This window comes from Leptidea sinapis, chromosome 23 (genome assembly GCF_905404315.1).
Source record: "Leptidea sinapis chromosome 23, ilLepSina1.1, whole genome shotgun sequence".
Taxonomy (NCBI): Eukaryota; Metazoa; Arthropoda; class Insecta; order Lepidoptera; family Pieridae; genus Leptidea; species Leptidea sinapis.
The window spans coordinates 11201248-11227144 of NC_066287.1; the positions used below are offsets into that span (position 1 = coordinate 11201248).

A 25897-nucleotide genomic window follows, 5' to 3' on the forward strand; every position below is an offset into this window, starting at 1 on the left:
GAGCGGCGTGGGCGTGGGAGCTGTACTGTCGCACCTGACGGAGGCGGGTGAGCGGCTGGTCGCGTACGCCTCGCGCTCTCTCACGGCGGCTGAACGTGCCAACCCGCAGATCGACCGGGAAGCACTCGCTATTGTTTACGGAGTGCGCAAATTTCATCATTACCTATATGTTTTTTTTTTATTTTTTTTTTTAATATGTGAGGGGGCAAACGGGCAAGAGGCTCACGGGATGGGGAGAGGTGAGGCAACCGCCCATGGACATCCGCAACAACAGGTGTGTCAAGAAATGCGTTGCCTGCCTTTAAGGTATGCTTTTTTCTTGAAGGTCCCTAAGTCGTATCTGTTCGGGAAGACCGCTGCTGGTAGTTGATTCCACAAAGTGGCTGTGCGAGGCAAGAAATTTCGAAGAATACGCGCGGTTGTGGAATGCCAGACGTCTACGTGATGCGGATGGTACTTTGCACGTCATGTCCGTTGGTGGAATTCGGCCGCTGGAATCAACCCGAACAGCTCCTCTGAGCACACCCCGTGATAAATGCGGTAGAAGATGCAGAGAGAACCAACACCTCTACGCAATGCTAGATAATCAAGCCGATCAGAGATGACTTGATCGTCGATGATTCGAGCCGCTCTTCGTTGTATGCGGTCAAATGGAAGAAGCTGGTACTGGGGAGCACCCGCCCAGAGGTGAGAACAGTACTCCATGTGAGGCCGAATTTGCGCCTTATAAAGTTGCAGGCGGTGGCTTTTAGTGAAGTAGTGTCTCGCCTTACTGAGTACACCAAGCTTTATAGAGGCCAGTTTGGCCTTCTCTTCCAAGTGACCACGGAACTGAACGTCGCTCGATATATCGACGCCAAGTATGCCAATACAGACTGTGGCAGTTAGAGGAGTGATCTCGAATCATGATGAATGGTAGGAAGTTTGTGCTTTGAACAGATCATAAGCCCTTAACTTATATACTAGGTAGCAAGGTAGGGATTCCGGTGATGGCCGCGTCACGCTTACAAAGATGGGCAGTGTTATTAACCGGTTATGACTACCAAATAGAATTTGTTCCGTCCGGTAAGAATTGTGCCGACGCATTATCCCGGATGCCGAGTAAAGACATTTGACTGCGTCCACCATGAAACTTTACTCCTAAAACTAAAGCATTATGGAGTGAAAAATAGAGCCCTAAATCTGTTAAAATCATATTTAAGCGAAAGAGTTCAGATAGTCGATGTAAATGGCAAACAGTCTTCGGGTAAACCTGTGGGAATAGGTGTTCCACAGGGTTCTATTCTCGGTCCTTTCTTGTTTCTTATATATATTAACGATCTACCGTTTGTGGTAGATGATAGCCATGAGATTGTATTGTTTGCTGATGATACTTCACTTATTTTTAAAGTGAAGCGACGTGCGGATATTGATGACGAGGTAAGCAATGCACTCTCAAAGATAGTGCGTTGGTTTGAGACGAATAATCTGCACTTAAACAGTAAAAAAACAAAGTGTTTACGGTTCATTACACCAAACACAGCGGAGGTACAAACCGACGTACTTATAAATGACCAGAGATTGGAACTTGTGGACACTACGGTCTTCTTGGGTATCACGTTAGATAAAAAGCTTCAGTGGGGTCCACATATTACCCATCTAGCAGATAGACTCAGCTCTGCGGCATATGCACGAATGTTGCGACCGCTAGATTAGTGTACTTCAGTTATTTTCACAGCATCATGACGTACGGTATATTACTATGGGGTCATGCTGCTGACATTGATATAGTGTTTGCACTGCAAAAGAGAGCTGTTCGTGCTGTTATCAGTTTGGTTATAGACAGTCTCTCAAAGAAAAATTTAAAGAAATAAATATTATGACTGTTTATTGTCAGTACATTTATGAAAATTTAATATATGTTCACAAAAATCGTCACCTTTTTGCTCTTAATAGTGATTTTCATTATTATAACACTAGAAATAAGGGATTGCTTGTAACTAATTCTAGTAGGCTTCATAAGATACATAATAGCTTTAAGGGTAAATGTATACACTTCTACAATAAAGTCCCAGCCACTGTTCAGGCATTATCTATAAATAAATTTAAATGTTTTATAAAAAAATGGCTCTGTCGTAAATCCTATTACTCCACTGCTGAATATCAAAATGATCGGACAGCCTGGGATAAGATTGTGATTATTTTATAGCGATAGAAATGACTGTACAATATTGTATATTTTAATTGAAAAGAGCGCAAAAAAAGAATGCTGGGAGAGTTTCTTGCGCCGCTTCTTCTCTCTCAGAGCGCCATTTGTTTCCGAAGCGGTAGTAGTATCTAGTAGTATAAGAAATGACATCAAAAAGAATTCTAAAGGAATCAATTTTGAGAAAATAAATGCCCTTTATGCCTTTTATGACAAGAAGGATAGTAAGATCAAAGAAACGACGTACGTCAATTTTGTCGAAAAGTTCTTACCGATAACTAATGGCGATGTCAGTAAGGCGGTATCGAAAGATCCTAGTTTGAGTAGGCTCATGTTATATATACAATCAGGTTGGCCCTTAGTATGCGATGATGAAAGTATGAAACCTTACTTCCAAAGACGGAATGAGCTGTACGTGGAGAAAGGATTTATTATGTGGGGTTATAGGATGGGAATCACGTGCGCCGCGGAGGCCGACGCCCTGGCCCTTCCCTGCACACCCTTGGTCTAGAGTACATATTGATTTTTTAGGGCCTATAAAGAATAAAGTATTCTTAGTTTTAGTGGATGCACACAGTAAATGGTTAGAAATATTTGAAATACCACGCACTAATGCGCTCAGTGTAATTAAAGTTCTCAGGTCCGTTTTCTCAAGGTTTGGTCTCCCTACGGAATTAGTCTCAGACCAGGGTCCACCTTTTTCTAGTGCGGAATTCAGTGAGTTTTTGAAAAATAATTGTTTCAAACAATCTTTCTCACCAACGTACCATCCAGCTTCTAATGGTGCGGCCGAAAACGCTGTGAAGACGTGTAAATGGGCAATAAAAAAAGCACTCAGAGAAAAGGTTGATATAGACGCCGCGTTACAAACTTTTTTTTTTATGGAATAGGAGGACAAACGAGCGTACGGGTCACCTGTTGTTAAGTGATCACTGCCGCCCACAATCTCTTGCAACACCAGAGGAATCACAGGAGCGTTGCCGGCCTTTAAGGAATGTGTACGCGCTTTTTTTGAAGGTACCCATGTCGTATCGTCCCTGAAACACCACACAAGGAAGCTCATTCCACAGCTTTGTAGTACATGGAAGAAAGTTCCTTGAAAACCGCACTGTGGAGGACCGCCACACATCCAGATGTTGAGGATGATATCCTAACTTGTGGCGTGTCGTGCGAAGGTGGAATTCGGCGGCAGGAATCAGGTTAAACAGTGGAGGACCACCACACATCCAGATGGTGAGGATGATATCCTAACTTGTGGCGTGTCGTGCGAAGGTGGAACTCGGCGGCAGGAATCAGGTTAAACAGCTCTTCGGAACACTCCCCGTGATAAATGCGGTAGAAGACACACAATGAAGCGACGTCTCTACGCAACGCCAAGTGATCCAGCCGTTCACAGAGCACTGGATCCCCGACAATTCGAGCTTTTTGCTTATGTATAGGAATACACCTCACAGCACGACTGGTCAAAGTCCAGCGATGTTGCTACAACGTCAGCTCTTGAGGAATCGCCTAGATTTGCTGCGAAAGAACCAAACGCTGGAGGGTAAAGTACGCACAGCACAAGAGAGACAACTAACAAACGCGGGTGGAACACAGCGGAATTTTATAGGGGGCGACCCTGTCTGGTATCGCGGTTACGGTAATCAGGAGAAATGGAATAGGGGAACTGTAGAGGATAGGGAAAGTACAAATAGATACTTTGTTAATAGCGGTGACGGTCGGTTAGTATCAAAACATATAAATTAAATAAGGCGCAGAGCACGACCATCAAGTATTATTTGCCCAGAGTCTAATGATGTCATTTTGACTGGGGGTGAGGACGTAATCCTGACCAAACCTACGGTGGTATCGAACGCTGAGGGTGTGGGAACAGATGTGCAGGAGAGGAGAAGTCAGTTAAATGAAGATTCAGAATCTTCTAGGGTAGTCACCTCACCTCTACAATCACCCCGGCTTTCGTCGCCACCGTATGTCACGCCACCGCCCCCTGTGGGTCGCCGCCGGCCGTTAAGGCATAGGAAACCAGTACAGCGACTGGGGTACGATGACTAGGAATAAGTTAGTATATAATATAAATTTGTACTTACCCATACATACGAGTATAAGTAGATAGCCATTTAAACGGCTACAGTGTCTTAGTAGTAACCTATTTAAATTGGTCATCGTAGTAATAAAGATTTGGTGGTGGCATAATTAAGTAAGCAATCTGTTAACTGTAATCTTAGATGAATAAAGCCTCGTTATGGAAGGACGTGTCTTATTTATTGTGAATCACAAAAATAATACTATTTCAAACTTATGTCCAATGATTACACGTTTTATACTAAACTAAATTTCTATTTTCACTTAGGCTGTCCCGCCTCTTGTTATGATGTAGTATTTACATCCTCTTTGCGTGTGTCTAGCACGAGCGTTCTTTGTGAGTGGCAGCCTTGACTGTAGTGTTTAAATTATCTTTGGCAGTCTGACAAACTGCGTCAAAATTGCGGCCGAACTATTTTTTTTATTTATTTAGTGGCAACGGGTACATCATCCATTTCAGTTTTAATATAAGGTAGGTACTCTGTGGTACATCATGCAAGTCCATAGGCCCAGGCCGGACGGACGGTCGGTTGTTACCATTTGACGCATATACAATTTTTACGGCTATAATATTAATTATTTTATGAAAATAAATATAATATTATATATTTTTTTTAAATTAGTGAAATCGATTAATACGTCCTGACATAACTATGACTTGTCAGTCGTCGAACTGTCAAAAATCTATGAATAAAATAGACATGGTTTGAACTAAACAAACCTCAAGAATTGCACTAAAATCGGTAGGTACCTAGTCGCGTAGTTGGTACTGACAGTTTATTCAATAAAATTTTGTCCTAGTAATCACATATTCCATATATACCTACTTCAAAACAATAATAACAGTATATGGCCATGTAGTCTTGCACATCTATTTTAAAATTAAATTCATATAATGTATATTTTATGAGTGATGATAATTGTGTGAAAACCTAATCTTATCTTTTTATTCCTGCTAAATTTTTATCAATTATATCAATTATTGGTGATGAGTTAAACGATTAATACTATAATAATATGTCTCTTCCAAATTCTGACGAAGAAGTTGTGTCGAAGTTTCCCCTTCATGAGTGCGTTTTTGTAGGAGACGTTCGTAAGCTATCGTCTTTATTACGCTCCCATGATGTGACTGTAAAGGATAAGCATGGGAACTCTGCTTTACATTTAGCCGTTATGCTCGGTCGTAAAGAATGCATTCAATTATTGCTCGCGCATGGTGCTCCTGTTAAAGTGAAGAATTTGGCAGGATGGTCACCCCTGGCGGAAGCAATTAGCTATGGCGACCGCCAGACTATATCGTCATTAGTCCGAAAATTGAAACTGCAGGCCCGTGAACAAATGGAACAAAGGAGGCCTGATCTCATACACACTCTCAATAAAATACAAGACTTCTATATGGAATTGAGATGGGACTTTCACTCTTGGGTCCCCCTAGTTTCAAGAGTGCTACCATCAGATGTGTGTAAAATATATAAATCTGGCTCTAGAATCAGACTGGACACAACTTTAGTTGACTTTACAGATATGAGATGGGAAAGAGGAGATCTAGCATTCATATTTCAGGGTGACAAAGAAACTGGTGACTCTCTTACTGTTCTTGATAATAAGGCAAAAGTGTACCAAAAAGTACGCTATGAGGAGACAGAAAATGAAATAGAAGATGAAGTAGACATTCTCATGTCTAGTGACATTCTAGCAGCCCAGATGTCAACTAAAGCAATTTCATTCTCTAGGGCTCAATCTGGTTGGTTTTTTAAAGAAGACCGAAAAGAAACTGTGGCTGGATTGTATAAAAGTGATGTTTATACTATAACTGGACTAGTCCTAGAGTCTAGGAAGAGGAGAGAACATCTGTCAGTAGATGATTTGCAAAAAAATAAAGCTATTATTGAGAGTTGGACTAGAGGAAACACTCAAAATTTAGATCCAAATGGTGAGCCAGTCCGTAGAGCATCATTAAACCCACCTCCAGAACGTGGAGTGGATTGGAACTCCTATATATCATCATTTCCAGGAGAATATCCTAGTTTAGGCAGAGAGTTAGTTTACAAGGAGACCTCTAGAAATTTCCGTGCTACCCTAGCCATGAGTGATGACTTTCCTTTAAGTGTGGATATGCTGCTCAATGTTCTAGAAGTGATTGCACCTTTCAAACATTTTGCAAAATTAAGGCAATTTATTGCTATGAAATTGCCAAAAGGATTCCCAGTGAAAGTAGAAATACCAATATTACCAATGGTTACAGCTAAAATAACCTTCCAGAAGTTTGAGTTTCGTGAAAGCAATCCATTTGAATTATTTGAAATACCTGAAGACTATGTAGAGGATCCCCTGCGTTTCCCTGACTTATGACATTTTGATATTCTAACACTGTTTGAAATTAGTGATTTTCCAATATCTTTTGGTGCAATGAAGTGTGAAAGGTCGATGAAAACAAGTGATAATAATTGTGGATACCCAGTGCAGGCACTACTCTCCATTGAGTTTCCTATGTTGTTTGGAATGGGAAGTTCATACTCAAGTCATTATGTTTTAAATGTGGAATAAATTTTACTAGTGGATACTTGGGTTTTGTCCAATTTGGGTACCTCTTTTAAAGTACAGTGTTAGAATGACCTCATTTTAAATACATTAAATTTATAGTAAAATTTGTGTCCATTCAGTTAAAATATCATTCAAAATTTTAATATTTTATCAACAGTGTATATCTATTTGTATATCAGAGTCTATTGCTCACTGTCTTTGTTCTAAAAATTGTAATTTATCTATGAATTATTTATTTATTAACAGTAGATATGTTAAAATATTTTAAATTTTTATTATAATTTAAATGTACATAATGAATTTACCACAATAACCTAGGGCCTCAATTGTAATGAAATCTATTGCTTAGTCTATCTTGTAGTGGTGGAATAGTTCCTTGCAGTATCTTAGAATGTTTTTGAACTTTTATCTCTATTCACTGCAAAGTTTTGAATGTGATTAGTATTTATACAGTATTATACAAACACATGTATATAAGCTATCTTGTCTTATGCCTTCCAAATTTTTGGAGGAAGTTTGACAAAAATGTACAATTATTATGCTTTTAGAAAATTCAACACAAAGATTTAGGTAAAAATTCTAAGTATTGACAATAACTTAGCCCACCTCATATTTTTAAAGGTCTTTTTTATTTGTGAATGAAATTTAATAGAACTTAGTTACTGTGAAAGACAATGTGTGATGCAATGCAATTTGTTCCATGGCATAATATGAAAAAGTTTACTGTAAGTAAATGTAATAGTGTTTTGTTTTAGTTTAATTATTAGTAAATTGACACTAAAATATTGTGATTGTTTCATTTATAATTTTATAAAATATGAAATTAGATAGATACTAAAATTACTAGATAATTGGATAGTAAAATAAAAAACCAGGTATTTTTCATAATAAATTTAATTTATAAAATATGACAAAAAATTTGTCTGTTTGTAGGATTATTTCAATATAAAATAATTAAGCACTCATACACTACAAAAACAACACTCATATTTCTAAAAGATTCTCAAAGCATCTGAAGTCTGAGAACATAATGTGACAGTGATATAAATAAGATATGTTTTATGTCAGTATAATGAACAATTACTATAATATTGTATTGTTTTTTTATATAATGCTTCTCTGTTCTTGTAAATAGCAAAAACATGATAAAAATTCATAAAAATATAAGTTAAAAATACTATGTTTCAGAGGTGATATATGATTGGATTATGTGGCTCAGTATAAAATTACCAAAGCAACTTATTTAAAGAGCATTTAAATTCTCAAGTTAATTGTTAAACCAACATAATAGGGTGAGTTTGAGTTGTTCTTGTGACAAGATCTTTAACGGAATGATTTCCGCGACCTAGCACTTGTCGTTGAGGGCTGCTTTTCGGGTGCCTGCTCTAGGAATCCCAATGTCACGACTCGCAGAGATACTGAAGAACGGCGAGCTGAAAATAAAAACTATTATTATTATAATATATTACTAGCAGTTACCCTCATCCATATTTACAAGACTAACCATATAAGTTGGTGTTCCAACGGTCCCACATGCATATATATAGAAAACTATTATAGTATTATATTTATAATTGTTAAGACACCATTTGTAAGAAATGATTTTGTACGGCCGTTTATTCTTTTGACTTACTTTACAAATCCCGAATCCGACTGCCACAAAAGTACTTTTTATTTTTTGGGTTAATATATAACCTTTGACACTCACAATTAATAATATGGCTTTCTACTGGTAACACAATTTTTAAAAATGGTTCAGTAGATCCAGAGATTATCCTCTACAAACTCACAGACTTTACATAATATACATATACCAATTATCAATGGATATGCCAAGTTATCCTATGAGGAAGTTGATGCCAGTAGATCAGACCAGCCAGGCCAGGTATTCTTGGTACACTTCCATATTCATCATAGTTGTTACTACATGTAGAAGTATTGTTTTGGTGTACATAAATATACCTATACCTACCCATAAAAAGAACAACCCCATATATCGATATCTTTTAGTTGAAATAATTAACCAGAGTATCCTCTAAACTATAAACTAAGAAAGTAAACCTAGCTATCGTAATAATAAAAAAAAAAACTTTTACCTTGCTCAGGTATTTCGTCGACCAACTGAAACAGAAATAGACAAATATTTTGGTTAAAAATATGAATAATTAAGAGTCGGGTCAAAGTTACCTAGTTACTATATAATAGTTTAATTAGTATTGGTCAGGTATCATGAATTTCAAACAACGCAATAACACATAAGTGCACGAAATCTTTGTCCTCCAATAAACAACTAGACTCACAATTACGGTCAAAAAATTACTGAAGAAAAACTCTGCCTACGCGTCTATAGGCAGAGTTTTCGTTCAGGTGTGTTTCGCCCGCTCTTTACATACAAAGCCACGCAATGACAAAGTATTCAGTGAAAACTTTCCAAATAACAGCATATCCGAACTTAAACAGGATGGAGTGTCGTATTTCAGGTAAGTGGCTCTTTAAATGAACAAAATTGTGTAGCTAACTTGACGTTTTCAATAAATTTGCTAAATAATTACATTTCAATTGCTAAAATAAAATACATCGCCGGCGACGGTGACAAAATTCGAAAGTAAATAACAATAATACAAATTAATTCTGTAGATGCAGCCACAACCTGAGAGCTGAACATGACATACCAAGATTAACGATATATGCGTCGCTCGAACGTTGGCTCAGTTGGTAAGAGCGCTCGGACGGAACAGGCGCGGGTTCAAGTCCCGCATCGTTCATAAATTATTGTAACAAATTAAATTTATATAATTAATCTCAGAAGTGAGGGATTTTACTTTAAAATAGTATCGCACCTATGGTTTCTGGGGTTAATTATCGAAATTCGACGTCTTTAAAGCCTTTTTAAGCGTATAGTTTCTAGTACCGTACTGGCCAAGTGCGAATTGGCCCAACTTCACACACAATTCACGCTGTTTTCCTTTATATATACCTATATGTGGTGATTTAGCCAGCTTAATAATTATAAATGAATACCGCCGGTTCTTGCACTTTGGGCGCGAGTGTTCTCCGGAACGCAGAGAGCCGCTTAGTGAAGCCACTGGCGACGCTCACGCCGCTGCGGGAGGATTCCGAGGACGTCGAGAATACGCTCTCTGCGGAAAAAAAAAACTTGTGAGGGACGTATTGAGGTCAACTATAACAATATAACAACAATAATCATAGGGACCACTTTTGTTCATGTCATTCATACAGATAGATACAAATGTTCCCGAATATTTTTAATTTTTTTATAAGAACAAGTTACAAAACGACCATCTTATGTCATGCGGCACATTCTATTTTCATTTATTACTAGAACTTCCTGCCTGCTTCGCTGTGCGAATTTTTAAAGGAAGGAACGTTGGAATTCGAAAAATAGGTAGCCATAAACTATCTAGGATAAATTTAGCATCGAAAGGTGGTAGTTTCATGTCGATACGATCAGTGGTTTAGGCGTGAAAGAGCCTCAAACAAAGTCCATTTTCATTCATATATATATATTATTTCTTATATATTTAAGAAATAGGAAGCCAACGAACGAAGCTAATGAACAAAAACAATAAATACATTTATTTAAAATTACAATACAAAAAATATTACAAAGAAACACAAAAATTTAAAGAACTAAACAGTAATAAACAATTAAAACACAATATGAATTATTAAATACATCAATTTGAAAGAGCGACATCTGAAGTCAACTTCCTAACATGCAAATATTGGGGTTGAGTAGGTTATCAACTGTAAAGTAGATCCTGTAGGTAGATGGGGCCACAACTTGAGAGTTAAACAAGACATATCAAGATGCACAACCATGCGTTACAACGGTTGGCGCAGTTGGTAAGAGCGATCAGACGCAACCCAAGAGGTCGCTGTTAATTCTAAATTCTGAATAAAGAAAGCCTGGTTCTAGGAAAAAACAATGTACCTACTTTGGCCAGTCAAGGGTTGAAATAAAATCTACTACATGTGGATCTCAAGATGGATGGGTATTGTTTTTCGATGATGTCAGGTGTTCTCGAAAGTAAGACTTAACACATGTTATGTGTATTACACCTAACATGTGTTTTACCCTCTAACGGAGCCAAATCAAATTTAACATTTGTTATTTCGAGCATTAGATTCATTAGACAATAGTATCTATTGTATAACGATAATAGATACTAGATAGAGCCTGTTGCTGCTAGACAACCGATGAAAACACTACCACAACAAACCTGGCCTAGGTTCATTACTTAAGTGTGCGTGGCAAGCTACGTCTTACACACGCTATTTGTATGTCACTTTGTGTTAGTGTGCGTGCATTGCTCAAAATAGAGAACTGTCAACCTCAATTTTTTAGACGTTTTCACAGTTGTCTATCTAGACGTGTAAATGATATAAGATTAATTTATTTGAACAAAAACAGCAAGCAATCGTCACAAAATAGTACATTGTAATAGAAGTGTGGAATGTAATTTATTGCAAACGAGCTATCAGCAAGCCCGAGCTGAAGGCGAGGGTTTTAATGTCACAAGTACCTATGCAATAAAGTGCACACCAGTGTATCATACGACGTTTATCAATACAGCTGTTGTGGGAAATACTAAAGTAATAAAAGTAACACAGTAATTTACTAAAGTAACAAGTAAAAGTAATAACAAATGAAAGAATTAAATGTTTATTTCAACATACTTTCAGAAAATGGCGCGTTTTTGCACTGGACTTTTTACAACGAAACTAGGCAACCGGATCGTACGCGTATACATCCTATTCGATTTATGGCAAATATTGTAATATAATAAACCATTTAAAGAATTTTGAGAATTCAATGCTTAGGCGTACGAATTCATTCATTTTTCATTTATAATGATTAATATAGATTATAATATCTATATAAATATCTAATAAAGATTAAATTAAAGTCAACAAATAAAGATTTTACTTACTTACTTACTTTCTAAGTACAAAATGTATCCGATTTTGTTTTATGTATGAAAACTCCTTGATGCAAAACTTTAAATTGACTTGTTTTAAAACTAAACTAAAACTCCTCACCAGTGTTGGACATTATATTGCATAAAAATAAATAAATGAAAGCCACTCACGATCTATATCAGCATAAGACTCTTTGGACTGGCCATCTGTTGTGTCGCTTATAATTCTGCGAACAAAAACTATACATAAAATAGATATAACCTGTGTTATTAATAAACGCGAAGTAAAGTTATTCCAAATTTAAAACTTTTTGTCTTTATCTTACCTTTGCCACTACAGAATTACATGACAGGGAGAAGTAATTTAATTTGGAGTAACTTTAAACTGCGTTTATTAATAAACGCAGAATGGCTATAAATGAACACATTTTGCAATTCCGACACAGCGTATGTATACAAATGCTGTAAAAAATTTAGTAAATGATACCCCACGTCCGGGTATCTGTGAACGTTAGGCAGAATATTCGCTATTCAAATGTTGTGAGTTTATTGAGTGTTAATTTTTTCATATAAAATGCCGAATTCCACCACCGGACATTACTTCAAAATGCAAAGTACCACCTGCATCACGTGGCGTAAGGCATTCCACAACCACGCGTTTTGGAAGAAATTTGCGCACAGCTACTTTGCCGGCTACTGTTTTCCCGAACCGATACTTCTTAGGGACCTTCAAGAAAAGAGCATACTCCATTACCTTGACCGGCAACGCATCTCTTGACACCTGTTTGTTGCGGATGTACATGGCCCGTTGCCTCACCGGTCCCATCCGGGAGCCTCTAGTCCGTGTGCCTCCTCAAATATATACGCATATAACTTATTCACCGGTCGCACCGTCTCTTGCGCGTGTTATCTGGTACCTGTTGATAAGCAGGTGCAACCGTCGCTGGTGCGGCGCCAGGTGCTGCACCAGGTCGGTGAGGGTAAGCAGCGCACGCAGCCTGGGCGCCGCAGCGTTCTTCTCGCACGCCTCCGAGATGGCCTGCATGGCGCTCCAAGCAGCCTCCGTATAGTTCCGCACGCATAACGACATCTTAACAATAAAGGGTTGTATAATGCATCTCTAGTCTATAGGTACTCTCAATAAACTATTTTATTTTATTTATTTAAGGATAACCAGTTACAGTTACACTAAAAGTAATCTTAATATAAGTAAATGTCTAAACAAAACTGAGTATAGTATCAAGTTCATGTAGTTAAAAACTAGATGATTATTATAGCTTAACAAATAACTTCAATACTATTAAACATTATTCCGAAAATTTCCGAACAGTAGTCTTATATAATGTGATGTGCTAAATATATCTATTATATATGTATTTTAAGTTCTTCCATATTCTAAATTACATAAATCGTTTTTCAATACCTTCTATAACGCAATCAATTATTGGTCATAAATTTTAGCTAAAATATATTTTTTTGGAATATTAACAGGTTGATCCCTATTTTTGATACAACCAAAACAAAGGGGTTTTATTATAATTAGTATATATAAGGTAAGTGACGTTGGGAAAACGTTACGCAGGCATTCAAGTTCATGTTCGTATTTTTATGTCTCATTTGTCTGCCTTTTTTTTATGAAAATAAAGGACGAGACGAACAGGTTCAACAAGTTCAGCTAATGCTAATTGATACGCCCTACCCATTACAATGCAGTGCCGCTCTGGATTATTGAAAAACCCAAAAATTCTGAGTGGCACTACAATTGCACTGGTCACCTTGAGACGGAAGATGTTAAGTCTCATTTGCTCAGTAGCTTCACTAGCTACGGCGCCCTTCAGACCGAACCCTGCCTGTTTGTACCTACGTAGTCTGTATCAAAGTAGCAATCTCTAGCAATTTGACTGTGTAGGATTAGTTTTAGGAAATTATTTCAAATGACTCATTATTATAAATAACCGGACGACTTTTAAGAATGTTTTGCACATTGAACAAAAAAAAACTAATAGGACATCTGGATTCGAACCGGAGTCTTCTGCCTTCCGGATCAACCAATCTGAGCTATTTATAGTCCTGTATATAGTGGCGAAATTTATCTTTGTATTCTAATGTTATTGTAGCTGTTTCTCATTAAAACACGGATAAATATAATTTTTTTTAATTGAAACCTATCGAGATCGATTTATCACCCCTTAAAGCCCCTGTATACTAAATTTTATGAAAATCGTTGGAGCCGTTTCCGGGATTCAGATTATATATACAAGAATTGCTGAAAAAGAAGATCATCATTTATGGTGCAATATTTTTCTTTGTGAAATTAATACACTATACCTATTCAAAGCAGAATCAATCACTTTATTTGATAATCAAACATTGCCATTTTTGAAAATATTATTAAACATGCTACAAGAGCTGAAACATGATACTAATACATGTCCTCTATAGTAGAAACCAAAGTAAACCGTTGAGCAACAGGTTTAACCGTTTATTTGAAGTAAAAATTTTGTTCCGTTTACTTAAATAATATCACAAATAAAAAATGTCTATATAGGCGTAAAATTTTCCCTGATTCTTTTATGCTCCCGATATCCCTTTCATCCGGTATTGGGGATGCAATGGCTTTCGAATTTCGCCACGCTGTTCAGGCACGGATATACTGCTATTATTATATTATGTAATGTATCTATATTATATTATGTAAGTACGTATTAATAGCAGTAAATACCCTAAAATAGGCGAATATTCTTACAAAGTAAGGGCTTGTCCACATAACTAAGAGTCCACAAGCGAACAAAACTCAGCAAAGTCTATGATATGTCCTATATGTCTTTGGTGTCCTGATAGAACAGTGTCCATCTGGTCGGATCCATACCTGGAATATCCTCCAGCCGTCCCCGCCCTCGACCAGTTTCTTGGCTCGTCTCGCGTTAGCTCTGACCACGTCGTGCGCGTTGCTCAGCCGGCTCTCCTGTCGCTGTATGCGCTCCTGAGCTGCCTCCAACTCACTTTCACACTCAGATCTACGGTTATATACTTATTTATTAAAAACAATTATTTGGAACATTGTTAGACTTAAGAAAGTGAAGTGGAGTTAAAAAAGACAGTTGACGGTCTTGGTCGCGTAGCGATTGTACAGTTTGGACTGCTATTAGTTATGTTATTAGAAGTCCCAGCTATATGACTATGCTACGTGACTCAATTTGGGCCTGCCGTTAAGAGCAGGCCATGTCTTGTAAATGATCATAATTTGAAGACATAGATCTGCTCTCTTAAATTCTGGAAAGTTGACTTCGAGTAAAGCTCTGTAGTTCTGCTTTCTTAGCAGATGCTTGCCGGAGAGTCCAGGGTACATTTTTAAAAATCGTATTGCTGCGACGTTTTACAGTTGTAAAACGTCGCAGCAATGTAACAAGAGATTGTCTTACATCGAGTTCGATGTAAGACAGTCTCTTGTTACACTTTGACCTAAGTCTTCACACCTTATACACAAAAATAAAGCTATGTTACTTCAATTGAACGAAAATAATATTTTTGGACTTTACATAACGGGACAGCAAGCCCAAACTGACACTTAGAATTATCTGCCTAACACGATGCCAGACACGATACCCGAAACATGGTGGACACCCTGACGGGTATCATATCACTAAATAAGATCCTTTTCACAATCGGTGTAACGGCCAGCCCTAAGTGCAGCGGTTGTCTGTCCGAGGACGAAATGGTCACTGCCAACGGGCAGAAACCTTAGTGAATACGAGGTCGTTCCGTGAATTCTGCGAACACCTCAGGAATGTTCTGAACTTCTGAAAGGAGCTGATCTGGTTGGACTAACTAGCCTACACTGAATCCAAAATGGACCCATCTAAGTGGTTTAATTGCGGAAAAAGGAGCATATATACATACATTAAAGAAGAGAAATCCATAATCTGTCATAATGACAATTTCTGACATTATTACTTGTACGTAATGCAAATATTCCAGTGTATGTTGCCACTTGCCAGCAGTGATGACATACGGATCGCAAATGTGGTCGCTAACTATGGGCCTTATGAGGAAACTCATGGTCGCTCAGAGGGCAATGGAGATGGGTATTATGATCGGCGCGCGGTTCCCTGCGAGATCGAATCAGAAATGAGGAAATCCGTAGGAGAATTAAAGTCACTGACAAAGCCCAGATGGTTGCGAAAAAAAAAGAAGTGGCAGTGGGGAGGGCACATAGCTCGACGTACAGATGGCCTTCGGGCTAGTTAAGTCGTTGAATAGCGAACACGTACCGGAAGACGTAGTGTTGGTAGGCCGCCCCACAATATGGACCGACGATCTGGTCAAGATCGCCGGAATAGGTTGGATGAGGGTAGCACAGGATCAACCGTCATGGCGATCTTTGGGGGAGGCCTTGTCTTCCCGCTGAACTGATGATACTGATGATCAATGGAAATATTTCTTGTTTAACATATTTCAATAAACTTTTAAGTGTATGGAAAAATACTGACTCCCTCGCAGAGAGCTGTTTGCACTTGTCACTGGCCCTGGTGAGCTGCTCGCTGCTCTCGTTCACGGACTGTTCCAGCGAGCTGATCCTGCTGTAAAGCTGCTTCACCTCGGCGCGCATCTCGTAGTACTGCTGCGTGAGTTCATTCAGCTCTTGTACCTCGGGCACTGCAATACATATATTTATATGGAATAGATCACCCCAATGGTCAGTCAACTCCGCACATTTTCTGTGCCAACAATACTCTGGCTTACTATTCACTGTGATGTGATCTGGACGCACTCCGCAACGACGATGTATTGCAATACATATATTTATATGGAATAGATCACCCCAATAGTCAGTCAACTCCGCACATTTTCAGTGGCAAGAATACCCTGGCTTACTATCCACTGTAATGTGATCTGGACGCACTCCGCAACGACGATGTACAGTATGGTTCCAAATTCAAATTCAAATATTTTTATTCAAAATAGGATGTGACATCACTTATTGAAAGTCAAAAACTACCACCCATTCCAAAATGAATGCCTCAGACCTGAGAAGAATGGGCGCAACAAACTCAGCGGGCTTTTTTTTTTCATCAAATAATTAATATGTTTACAAAGTAATATTGTACAATTAAACTTATTATTTAATAGCCTGAGAGCGGTCACTCCATTCCCAATCTGTGGTATCATTAAGAAAGTCTTAACAAAAGACTTACTAACTCGACTTAGCTGAGTAGTAGGCATCATAAGTTTATGTCTGTTCCTAGTGTTAACATTATGGCTATGACAGTTTCTGGCAAATTCACTTATGTGCCTATGAACATACATTACATTATCAAGAATATATTGAGAAGCAACAGTCAAGATGTTAATTTCTTTGAATTTTGCTCTCAATGATTCTTTAGGACCTAGGTTATAAGTAGCGCGAACAGCCCTCTTCTGCAGACGGAAGGCATTTGAAGAAAAATCGCACAGTGTGAATTTGTTGCATAAGTAATAACATACCTACATACTATGATAAGATACTAATGTATAATTTTAACGAGATACCGTTAAAACGAGTGGGTATTAGTACTGTCGCTGTAAAAGTTAATAATATAATAAAAAATGATGCATATCAAAATGAAACGAACATGTTTATTTACAAAAGTAATTAAAAGTTCATAATAGTATATTGTATCTTATACGGCTGTGTCTTCGTCTAGTTTCGGCTCGGGAATATCATACAAACTGAAGCTACATTTAAAAAAGATTCAATTTCAACAACAATCTGATCGACAAATAATTTTAACAGAGCCCAACTAGAGACATTTTTCGACGTACATGATGAAATATCAACAGAGACTAACAGATGGTAAAATAAGTATTTCCACATCAACGTTTTACTACAGGCGGTATGCGTTGGATGAAACAAATATGCTTTTCGATCAGGTTCGCATTGACAGGACTGAGTAGGGCAATACTTACGTTTTATTATGGGAAGTGGTGAGGCAAACGCCTATGGATATCCTCAAAACAGTAGTCAAGAACGAGTTGCCGGTCTTTAAGTTGAGAAAGAGATGTGCAAAATAGGTACAGAAAAATTACAAATTATTATTTGTTTCTATGGAAGAGAATGGAGAATCGAGGTAATAATCACCTGATCATCGCCGCCCACAGTTTCTTGGAACACTGGAGTGTCGCTGCTCTTTAAAGTCTTCGTACGAGCTTTTTTTGAAGGTACCCATGTCGTATCATAACGAAAATACAGTGAGGATTAAGTTTGTTTTATACCATACCATACCTTAGATCATTTATACGTTTAGATAGACTGAGACAGCTGTGAAAAAAAATAAGGTTTTTTGAGCAATGCACACATACACAAATTGACATATAAATCGCGAGTGTAAGACGCAGCTTGTCACGCACACTAAAGTATTAAACCTGGCCTGCTTTCATCGGTTGTCTAGCACCAAGAGGCTCTATCTAGACGTATGAAGTATCTAAGACATACATTGTCAGAAGGGCCATCACAGCGTGCTAGCCTGCTACGTACTGTCGTCCTGCAGCGGCGATATGTGGTGCATGAAGTGCGCATGCGCCGCGTGCACTACCCGCAGCGTCGCCTCCAGCGCGGAGATGTCTCGCTCGCGGCGCCCGATGTCGGCGTCAAGCGCTGCGCCGCGCTCTCGTAACTCCGCGCGCTCCGCCGCGAACTGTTGTTATGAATATGACGTCATTGTACACGAAGATGGAAGGAGTGTCAAGTGTCTATGTCGATGGTTATATTTAAAAAAAAATACTTAGTTTTTTGACGTTTTATATAAAATAAATAAATATTGGCACACTTTTACGTTTTCGTACGAGAAATTAAAATGGAAACAAAAAATTTTTTGCACACTGTACATTGCACAAACAACATTTCAGCCAGGTGTCATGTTGATTCGCCCGAGTTGTACCATAGAAATAAAATGCACCTACCTAATTGAAATGACAGTCAGGACACGCAAAAGTATATCAGTTCGATAGTCCTCTATTAATAACTCCCCCAAGCCGACATCGAAGGGGAAGAAGACCACAACCCTCTAAAGAAAGAAAAAAAAATTTAATATAACCTCAGATACTCGCATTGCTACATACAATGTAAGATCATTACGAACTGCTGAAAAGCGTGTCGAACTCGAATTCACTCTATCAGAAATAAAATGGGATATAATAGGCATCAGCGAAATGAGAATGTTTGGAGAAGCCATAGAAGACCATGGGAACTACATTTTATACCACAAAGGAGAGACACCAGGTCTGTACGGTGTAGGGTTTTCAATCAAAAAGAGACTCGCCAATAACATCGAACAATTTAATGGTATATCGGAAAGAATAGCAGTCTTGAACATAAAGAATAATAAGAAATGGTCTATCAATCAAGCATACTCGCCAATTGAATCAAATAAAAGAGAAGAAATACTAAAAATTTAAAGATTTTATGACGATCTACGAAAAGCTGTTCTAAATTCCCACAAAAATGTTATCGTAATGGGCGACTTTAATGGAAAAATTGGAAAGCGTAATAATGGAGAAGAGTACACTGTAGGGAAATACGTAACAGGTAAAAGAAGTGAAAATGGTAACAGATTAGCCACATTTGCTATAGAAAATAAAGTGAGAATTTTGAACAGTTTATATCAAAAAAAGATAGCAAAAAGGTGGAATTGGATTGCCTCAAATGGACTGCAAAAGAATGAAATTGATTTCATCATGTCTAACAATACGAACATTTTTCAAGATGTATCAATCGTACATAGCTTAAATTTTCACACCCATCCTAAAATGGTTCGTGCTAAGTTAACAAGCATACCTATAAAAAGAGGCAGAAGATTGAATAACGATAATGGAGCTATAGTTTGTACCGGAAACAGCGACCACCTTTTACATAAACTACATAAATTAAAAGAAAATACTGAAATCATAAATATGCCAATTCAGGCTAAATACGAACAATTTATTAAGCTATTGAAAACAGAAACTAGTAAAGTAAATGCTAAGAGCAAAAAAGCAATATCTGTTGAAACACAACGTCTCCTACAAGAAACAAAAGAGCTATTTCAGAATAATCAGAAGAAAAGTAACCATTTCAAAATATCAGAAATCAGTAAAAAAATAAATGTTAGTATTTGAATAGACAAAAAAAATAAGAGGCTAACAAAAAGGATTGGATGCTAAGGGTAAAAAAGGATGGAAACTATACAAATAAAAGGTCAGGAATAAAACCAAAGAACATACTACCAAGAAGTGAAAGATGTAAGTAACGGAATAGACTCTGAACCTATACCGAAAATACTAGAGGCTGAAACAATAAGAGCAATTAATAGTCAAAAAAGAGATAAAGCACCCGGGAATGATCAAGTAACAAATGAAATACTTTAATCTACTATATGGGTAAGTGCCCCTATTAACGAACTTATTTAATGAAATTATAGAGATTGGAATAATTCCCAAAGACTGGATGAAATCAACAATAATATTGCTACATAAGAAGGGAGATAAAGGTGAAATAGGGGACTATAGACCAATTAACTTGATGTCTAATTGGTGAAGCAGCTCATTGTATAGTTCACTAAAATATTAATGTTTCATTTATGTGGATAAATTATGACGGCATCTGATGCATTGGGCCTTCTGCTAACTTGAAATTGTATTTAGTTACGCATGAAAGGTCTAGGTTGTCTCGCATGCGCGCTGAATACGTGCGAATAATCGACTCGCGCGCCAATAAGCAGTAACAAAGTTGTCTTCGAGTTGTCTGCCTGCCGTGATTGATTCTATAACCTTTTAAGAGTTTTTTGTGTGCCACGTGTCCGCTACATATATTTTGAAGACTTGCTTGTGACATCAATCTAGTTCCCGAATATACCGTGGATGCTTCCTGATTGCTGTTTTTATCCGCTCTGCTGCGACAACGACAAGCCACGAATCAAGACTGATCTGCGAGTATTCCTCCTTAGGAAACTACAATACAGGTTCTATCATTCATACTATCTGGGATTTGTTGACTATAATAAAGCGCTTGACTCCTTGGAGCACGAATATATCTGGCAAGCACTACATAGACAGGGAATACAAGTGAAGTATATACAAATAATTAAAAATATTTATTCAAAAAGTACAGCGCAAGTTAGGCTCGAAACAATTGGTGAAGAGTTTCCTATAGAGAGAGGCGTCCGCCAGGGTGATGAAATGATCTTCAGAAACCTAGAATGGGATATGAATGGAATCAACATCAATGGCGAAAAGCTAACTTACCTTCGTTTCGCAGATTATTTTCTGAATGTCCAAAAACCCTTGAGCAAGTGTTACAACAACTGTCAGATCAAAGTGCCATTGCAGGACTTTCGATGAATACAACTAAAACAAAAATTTTGACCAATGGTTCGCACACCTATAACATCACAGTAAATACGATAAATAAAGAATATGTAAAGTAGTATATTTATCTAGGTCAGCTTATAGCCGCAACTGACACCATGTCTAGAGAAATTGACAGAAGGATAGCCAACACCTGGAAAAGATTTTGGTCCCTTAGCGAGATTATGAAAAATGCAGAAAATTAAAAAAAAAAAAACAGTATATAATACCTGCATTTTGCCATGTCTAACGTATGGTTGCCAAAAATGGGTATTAACAGAAAAGTTGTTGAAAAAAAAATCGAAATCTGCCAAAACGGAATCGAAAGAAGTGTTATTGCAATTAAAAGAAGAGATAAAATAAAAATAAAAAACAAAAATTAAGAGGACAAATAAATTCAAAGATGTCAAAACTGTGTGCAAAATATTAAAGTGGAAATGGGCGAGACATATGCTACGTGACAAAAGGAAAAAATTTACAAAAATCATAACAGAGTGGTATCCACGAGAATGCAAAAGAAGCAAAGGGCGACAAATAAAACGATGGGAGGATGACCTTAAGAGAGTGACTGGCCCAGAATCGATGAGAATGGCGAGAGTGAGAGAGAGAAAGATGGAAGTCTTTGGAGGAGGCCTATGTCGAAGTCCTCTATTAATAGGATATCGATTATTGAGGCCAAATAATATCGATAAGCTATCGATATTTTCGATATACAGCAATACTATCAATATAGTACACTACAATAATTTAAAACCTTACCTACTAAACTAGTCAATATAAATAAGAGTCCAAATGCGGAAAATGAAATGTTATTATTTACACAATAAGTACCTTAAACTAAAATAAAACAAGTGTCACTAACGCGGTGTCCTACGTGGGCGAATCAACGCGAACGCGAAGCGGCGCGGCGCGGCGCGAAAACAACAAACATTCGAAACCTATTGAAGTGGCCTACGTGACCAAACGCACGTGGGGTGCGGTGCGGAGCGGCGCGAAATGAAGCGAACGCGATCAGTTGGCTTGATATTTTTGCGCGAAGTGGAAGCGTCGGCCATATTTTTTTCAAGCAAAAATTAAGTAGTAATGTCGGAAGTAGAAAATCTTATTATTGCTATCCAAGAACGTCCTACATTATGGGACAAAAGGAATAAAAGTTACCACAACCGTTTATTATCGCACCGCGAATGGGAGGCTGTGGCTAAAATAATTGGGACTACAAGTACAACATATTTCTTTATTATTATTACATTCTTAGCAAAGGATGTTGCTCAAAATACAGTTTAAAGTTTTCTCTTGCCTGTGCGGCTGCTCGTGATGTAGCATTGTATCTTCTTTGAGAATTATAATACTTGTTCTTTAGGTATTTTTAGTCTTCCTTGTTCTATTGCTATTCGAAAGGGGCATTCCTCAAAAACACCGGCATCGTTGTCTTTTCCATAGGAACCCACATTAATCATTACAAACTTATAATTTGCGTCAGTGACTGCTAACAACCCAATCGAAAAAAAGGATTTGTAATTATAATACATGGAACCACTCTTTTTTGGTTTTATTATGCGAATGTGCTTTCCGTCAATACATCCAATGCAATTAGGAAACTGCCATCTGTCCCAAAAACATTGCGCTATGTTTTTAAAGCTATCTTCTGAAGGTTCGGGCATGTGTTTCCTAACTAATTGAGTCCATATAGCTTTGCAAACTTGTGGTACGATTGTAGAAATAGCAGATTTTGAAATTCTGAACGAGAAAGCGAGTTGCCGAAATTGTATACCTGTGGCCCAAATACCTGAAATAATGCAAAATATTAAGTTATAATTCCTATTCTTCTTTCAGGTGAAATGACTAAGAAAAAATGGAAAAATTTGAGAGACACGTTTAGTAAAGAATTAAAAAAAAATCCTAAGCCACGTTCTGGGACTGACGCCGATAATGAGCCGAAGTATACAGGCACATGGCCACATTTTGAGGCCATGTCTTTTTTAAAAGTATGTACATACTTACTAATTAATATTATATATAATCTCTAACATTTATTTCATAGTTTTCTTACCTCAAAGTCACCATAAGTCGTTCTTCTACAGAAATAGGTTCCTGAAAATTTGTTGTAGTAAATTGCAGAACAGGTTTAATGGCTTGTACAATATAGTCAAACATTGTAGGTAACATTCGACAATATTCCTTGAACAACAGGGGTTGAGTACGTTAATCCTGGTACAAATTATGAAATTCCCCATGAGTATGCCTTTCTAAGTACACAGTATTAGTTCCATTTCTCAGCTTTATACACTTCTTCAATATCTCATATTTAAGATATGAATTTTCCAACAACATTAGCTTCCGTCCGTCCATGGCAAACGATTAATGCTAACTGAACTGAACGGCGGCGGAGGGCGCGGAGGGGACGGTTCGCGCGCACGTAGGACAGAGTAGCCGCATCGCTCCGCACCGCATTAAATTCGCATCGGATCGTTTCGCAATCGCGTTCGCGTTGATTCGCCCACGTAGGACACCGCGTAAGGCGGGATGCGCGAATTAGTGCACCAAAAAATTACAACAAGTAGCGTGACCGCTCCGTCCGACAGTCTGACTTACACAATCGCCCGTCGCCCGCGCACGGATCCGCCCATGCGAATTTATGTAGAAAACAAAGAATAGCTATTTTTATTCAAATAAGTCATTATATTGAGTCGCCAATCGTACACTTTGTGAAAAAAGTCTAGTCATAAATGTATGCGAAAGAAAAATACTGAAATTCAATGTCGTTTAGAAGTACATAGTTACAAAAATTCAAACAAAAAAGGCGTCACTTTGATATTTTTTTTCATCTATTTATAACATAAGAATTATTTAAAACGTTCAAACTAAAATTGAATGTCCAATAAATAACATATATTTTTTTTGTTCATTTACATTCACTCAATAAAGAACAGTTACACGGAGAAAACCTCTTGATGCACATACGCCTTAAGGAAATTTTAAATCAACTTATTACCGAGTCGGCACATATTAGGTATTGAATGATAGAGTGATAATAATTAATGAGGTAAATCAAGAGTCTAGTATCATAGCTAACAAGGTTTATCTTACCTATTATTTGAATATTTAAAAAAAATACAAAACAGTTAACCTCCTGAGTGCGAGGGTATGAGTTTTACTTATTATTACCTGAATTTTTAAAGATTACGTATTTGCAGAGTATAGAAGCAAGAAAAAATGTAAAAAAAAATATTTGGTGTAAAAATCCGGATTTTCCCGACGTAGGTACTATAAATAGGACATCAGTTTCGTACTATTGAGATTTAATTGTTTTGATGTACTTACTTTAGGACTTTCGTTCTCTTTAAGAAAATAAAACAATTTGTATGCAGACGTATATTTATTAATAATGAACGCTTCGGTATCTTAATAAAATAAATAAATACATAAAAATACAAAATTATTAACTCTTATAATAAAAAAACAAATACTACTTTCAGTGCTAGTCTACTGACTAACTGCTAACATAAAAAATCTTAAAAACGTAATAACTGTTTTGGTCTAGATAATCAAGCTGCAGCTATACAAAACTTCATTGAATGTAATAGTATTTAAATGTGTGATTATAGAAATGATTTATCTGATTCAGAGTCAGTGAATCCATGGTATTGAGGAAAATAATTCCTGAAACTATTTAGACCTAGGAAAACTTGTCAGAAGCGGCATTTAGCTGTGGGTTTTTTATTCCATTCCTCGTTATGACATCTCTGCTGCTTTTTCGCAAATTTTTACATATAGTGAGCTTAAGACTTTCTCTTCTCCAAGGTCGACAGTGGATTTATCGTGACTCGTCTCTTTTTTTGCTGGCTAGGCAGTTCTAAGTGTTCCTCAAAAGACTCCTCTTCATCCGACGACACTATATTAGCTTCGATGATTTTATAGCCCAATTTTAATTTGAACTCATGGAGCTGAGGTATTTTATGCAAGGGAACATCATGTTCACGACGTTGTTCATGATCCTGGAGTTCGATACTGATCATGTGGGAGATAAACCTGATTGTCCATTTACGAGTTCGCGCTCGTGTCGGGCAGACCGCTATCATTCTCTCTCCCAAATCAACGCCACTCATCTTGGCGTTGTATATTCTGATGATTTCAGGTCTTGCAAATATCTTTTAATCTCTTTATTCCAACGCGTACACATATGTACACGTACATTTTGCCAGCTAAACAAGTTGACATAAGTAAAACTGCCTTGTTGTCTAACCCTATGGTGATAGTAATTTTTCCGTGTTGAAAAGCCTCAGTAGTTCCACGGTTCAGTTTCAAAAACTCATTGTCAGCGGTCATGATGCAGTCCTGAGGCACGCGATTCTTCATGATGGTACCACTAGCATTGAAACTACGGTTACTTAATTCTTTCATCAACTTCTTTTTGGGGAAGTAATTCTCTCTCTCCTCCTTCCGCGCAGTCGTACCAGACGTACTCTCTTCCCTATAGCTCTGCCTGACTGTTGTGTTCTTGCTGTCCTAGAACTCGATCGTCCCCGAGTCAATGAAGACCAGGAAAGTGCTGGCGATGAAGGTTGGGATGGTAAATTACCATCAGATTCTGAAATGAATTCATCTGATTTGGAACTGTTCAGCACAACTCAATCTGAATTGGCGCGATGTTGAGGTGGCTCATATATTTCGTCGTCATCAGAAGCACTGAAATCTCCCTCACTTTTGTCCAAATCCTCTAGAATTTGATCCTCATTTAAAACTACAACAACAAAACAAACTAAATTAAAGAACGAAAGACCTA

At 37.5% G+C, this 25897-nt stretch overlaps 2 protein-coding genes across 3 annotated transcripts in view; one reads left to right on the forward strand and one right to left on the reverse strand.

Moving 5' to 3' along the window:
- Positions 1–4839: 4839 nt before the first annotated feature.
- On the forward strand, positions 4840–7597 carry LOC126971117 (ankyrin repeat domain-containing protein 13C-B). The gene has a single exon (XM_050817271.1). It carries the CDS (start codon positions 5285–5287, stop codon positions 6617–6619), a length of 1335 nt encoding a protein of 444 aa, XP_050673228.1. The 5' UTR covers positions 4840–5284; the 3' UTR covers positions 6620–7597.
- Positions 7598–7693: 96 nt separating this feature from the next.
- LOC126971096 (coiled-coil domain-containing protein 39) overlaps positions 7694–25897 on the reverse strand; it is a 36745-nt gene continuing 18541 nt past the window's right edge. For both annotated transcript variants that reach the window (XM_050817229.1, XM_050817231.1), the window contains 8 exons: positions 18269–18428; positions 16245–16410; positions 14624–14771; positions 12672–12844; positions 11926–11981; positions 9833–9951; positions 8908–8932; positions 7694–8244 (listed from right to left, as the gene is read on the reverse strand). In XM_050817229.1, coding sequence (XP_050673186.1) covers positions 8135–8244; positions 8908–8932; positions 9833–9951; positions 11926–11981; positions 12672–12844; positions 14624–14771; positions 16245–16410; positions 18269–18428 — 957 coding nt within the window. In that variant the 3' untranslated portion in view covers positions 7694–8134. The remainder of the gene's footprint in view (positions 8245–8907; positions 8933–9832; positions 9952–11925; positions 11982–12671; positions 12845–14623; positions 14772–16244; positions 16411–18268; positions 18429–25897) is intronic.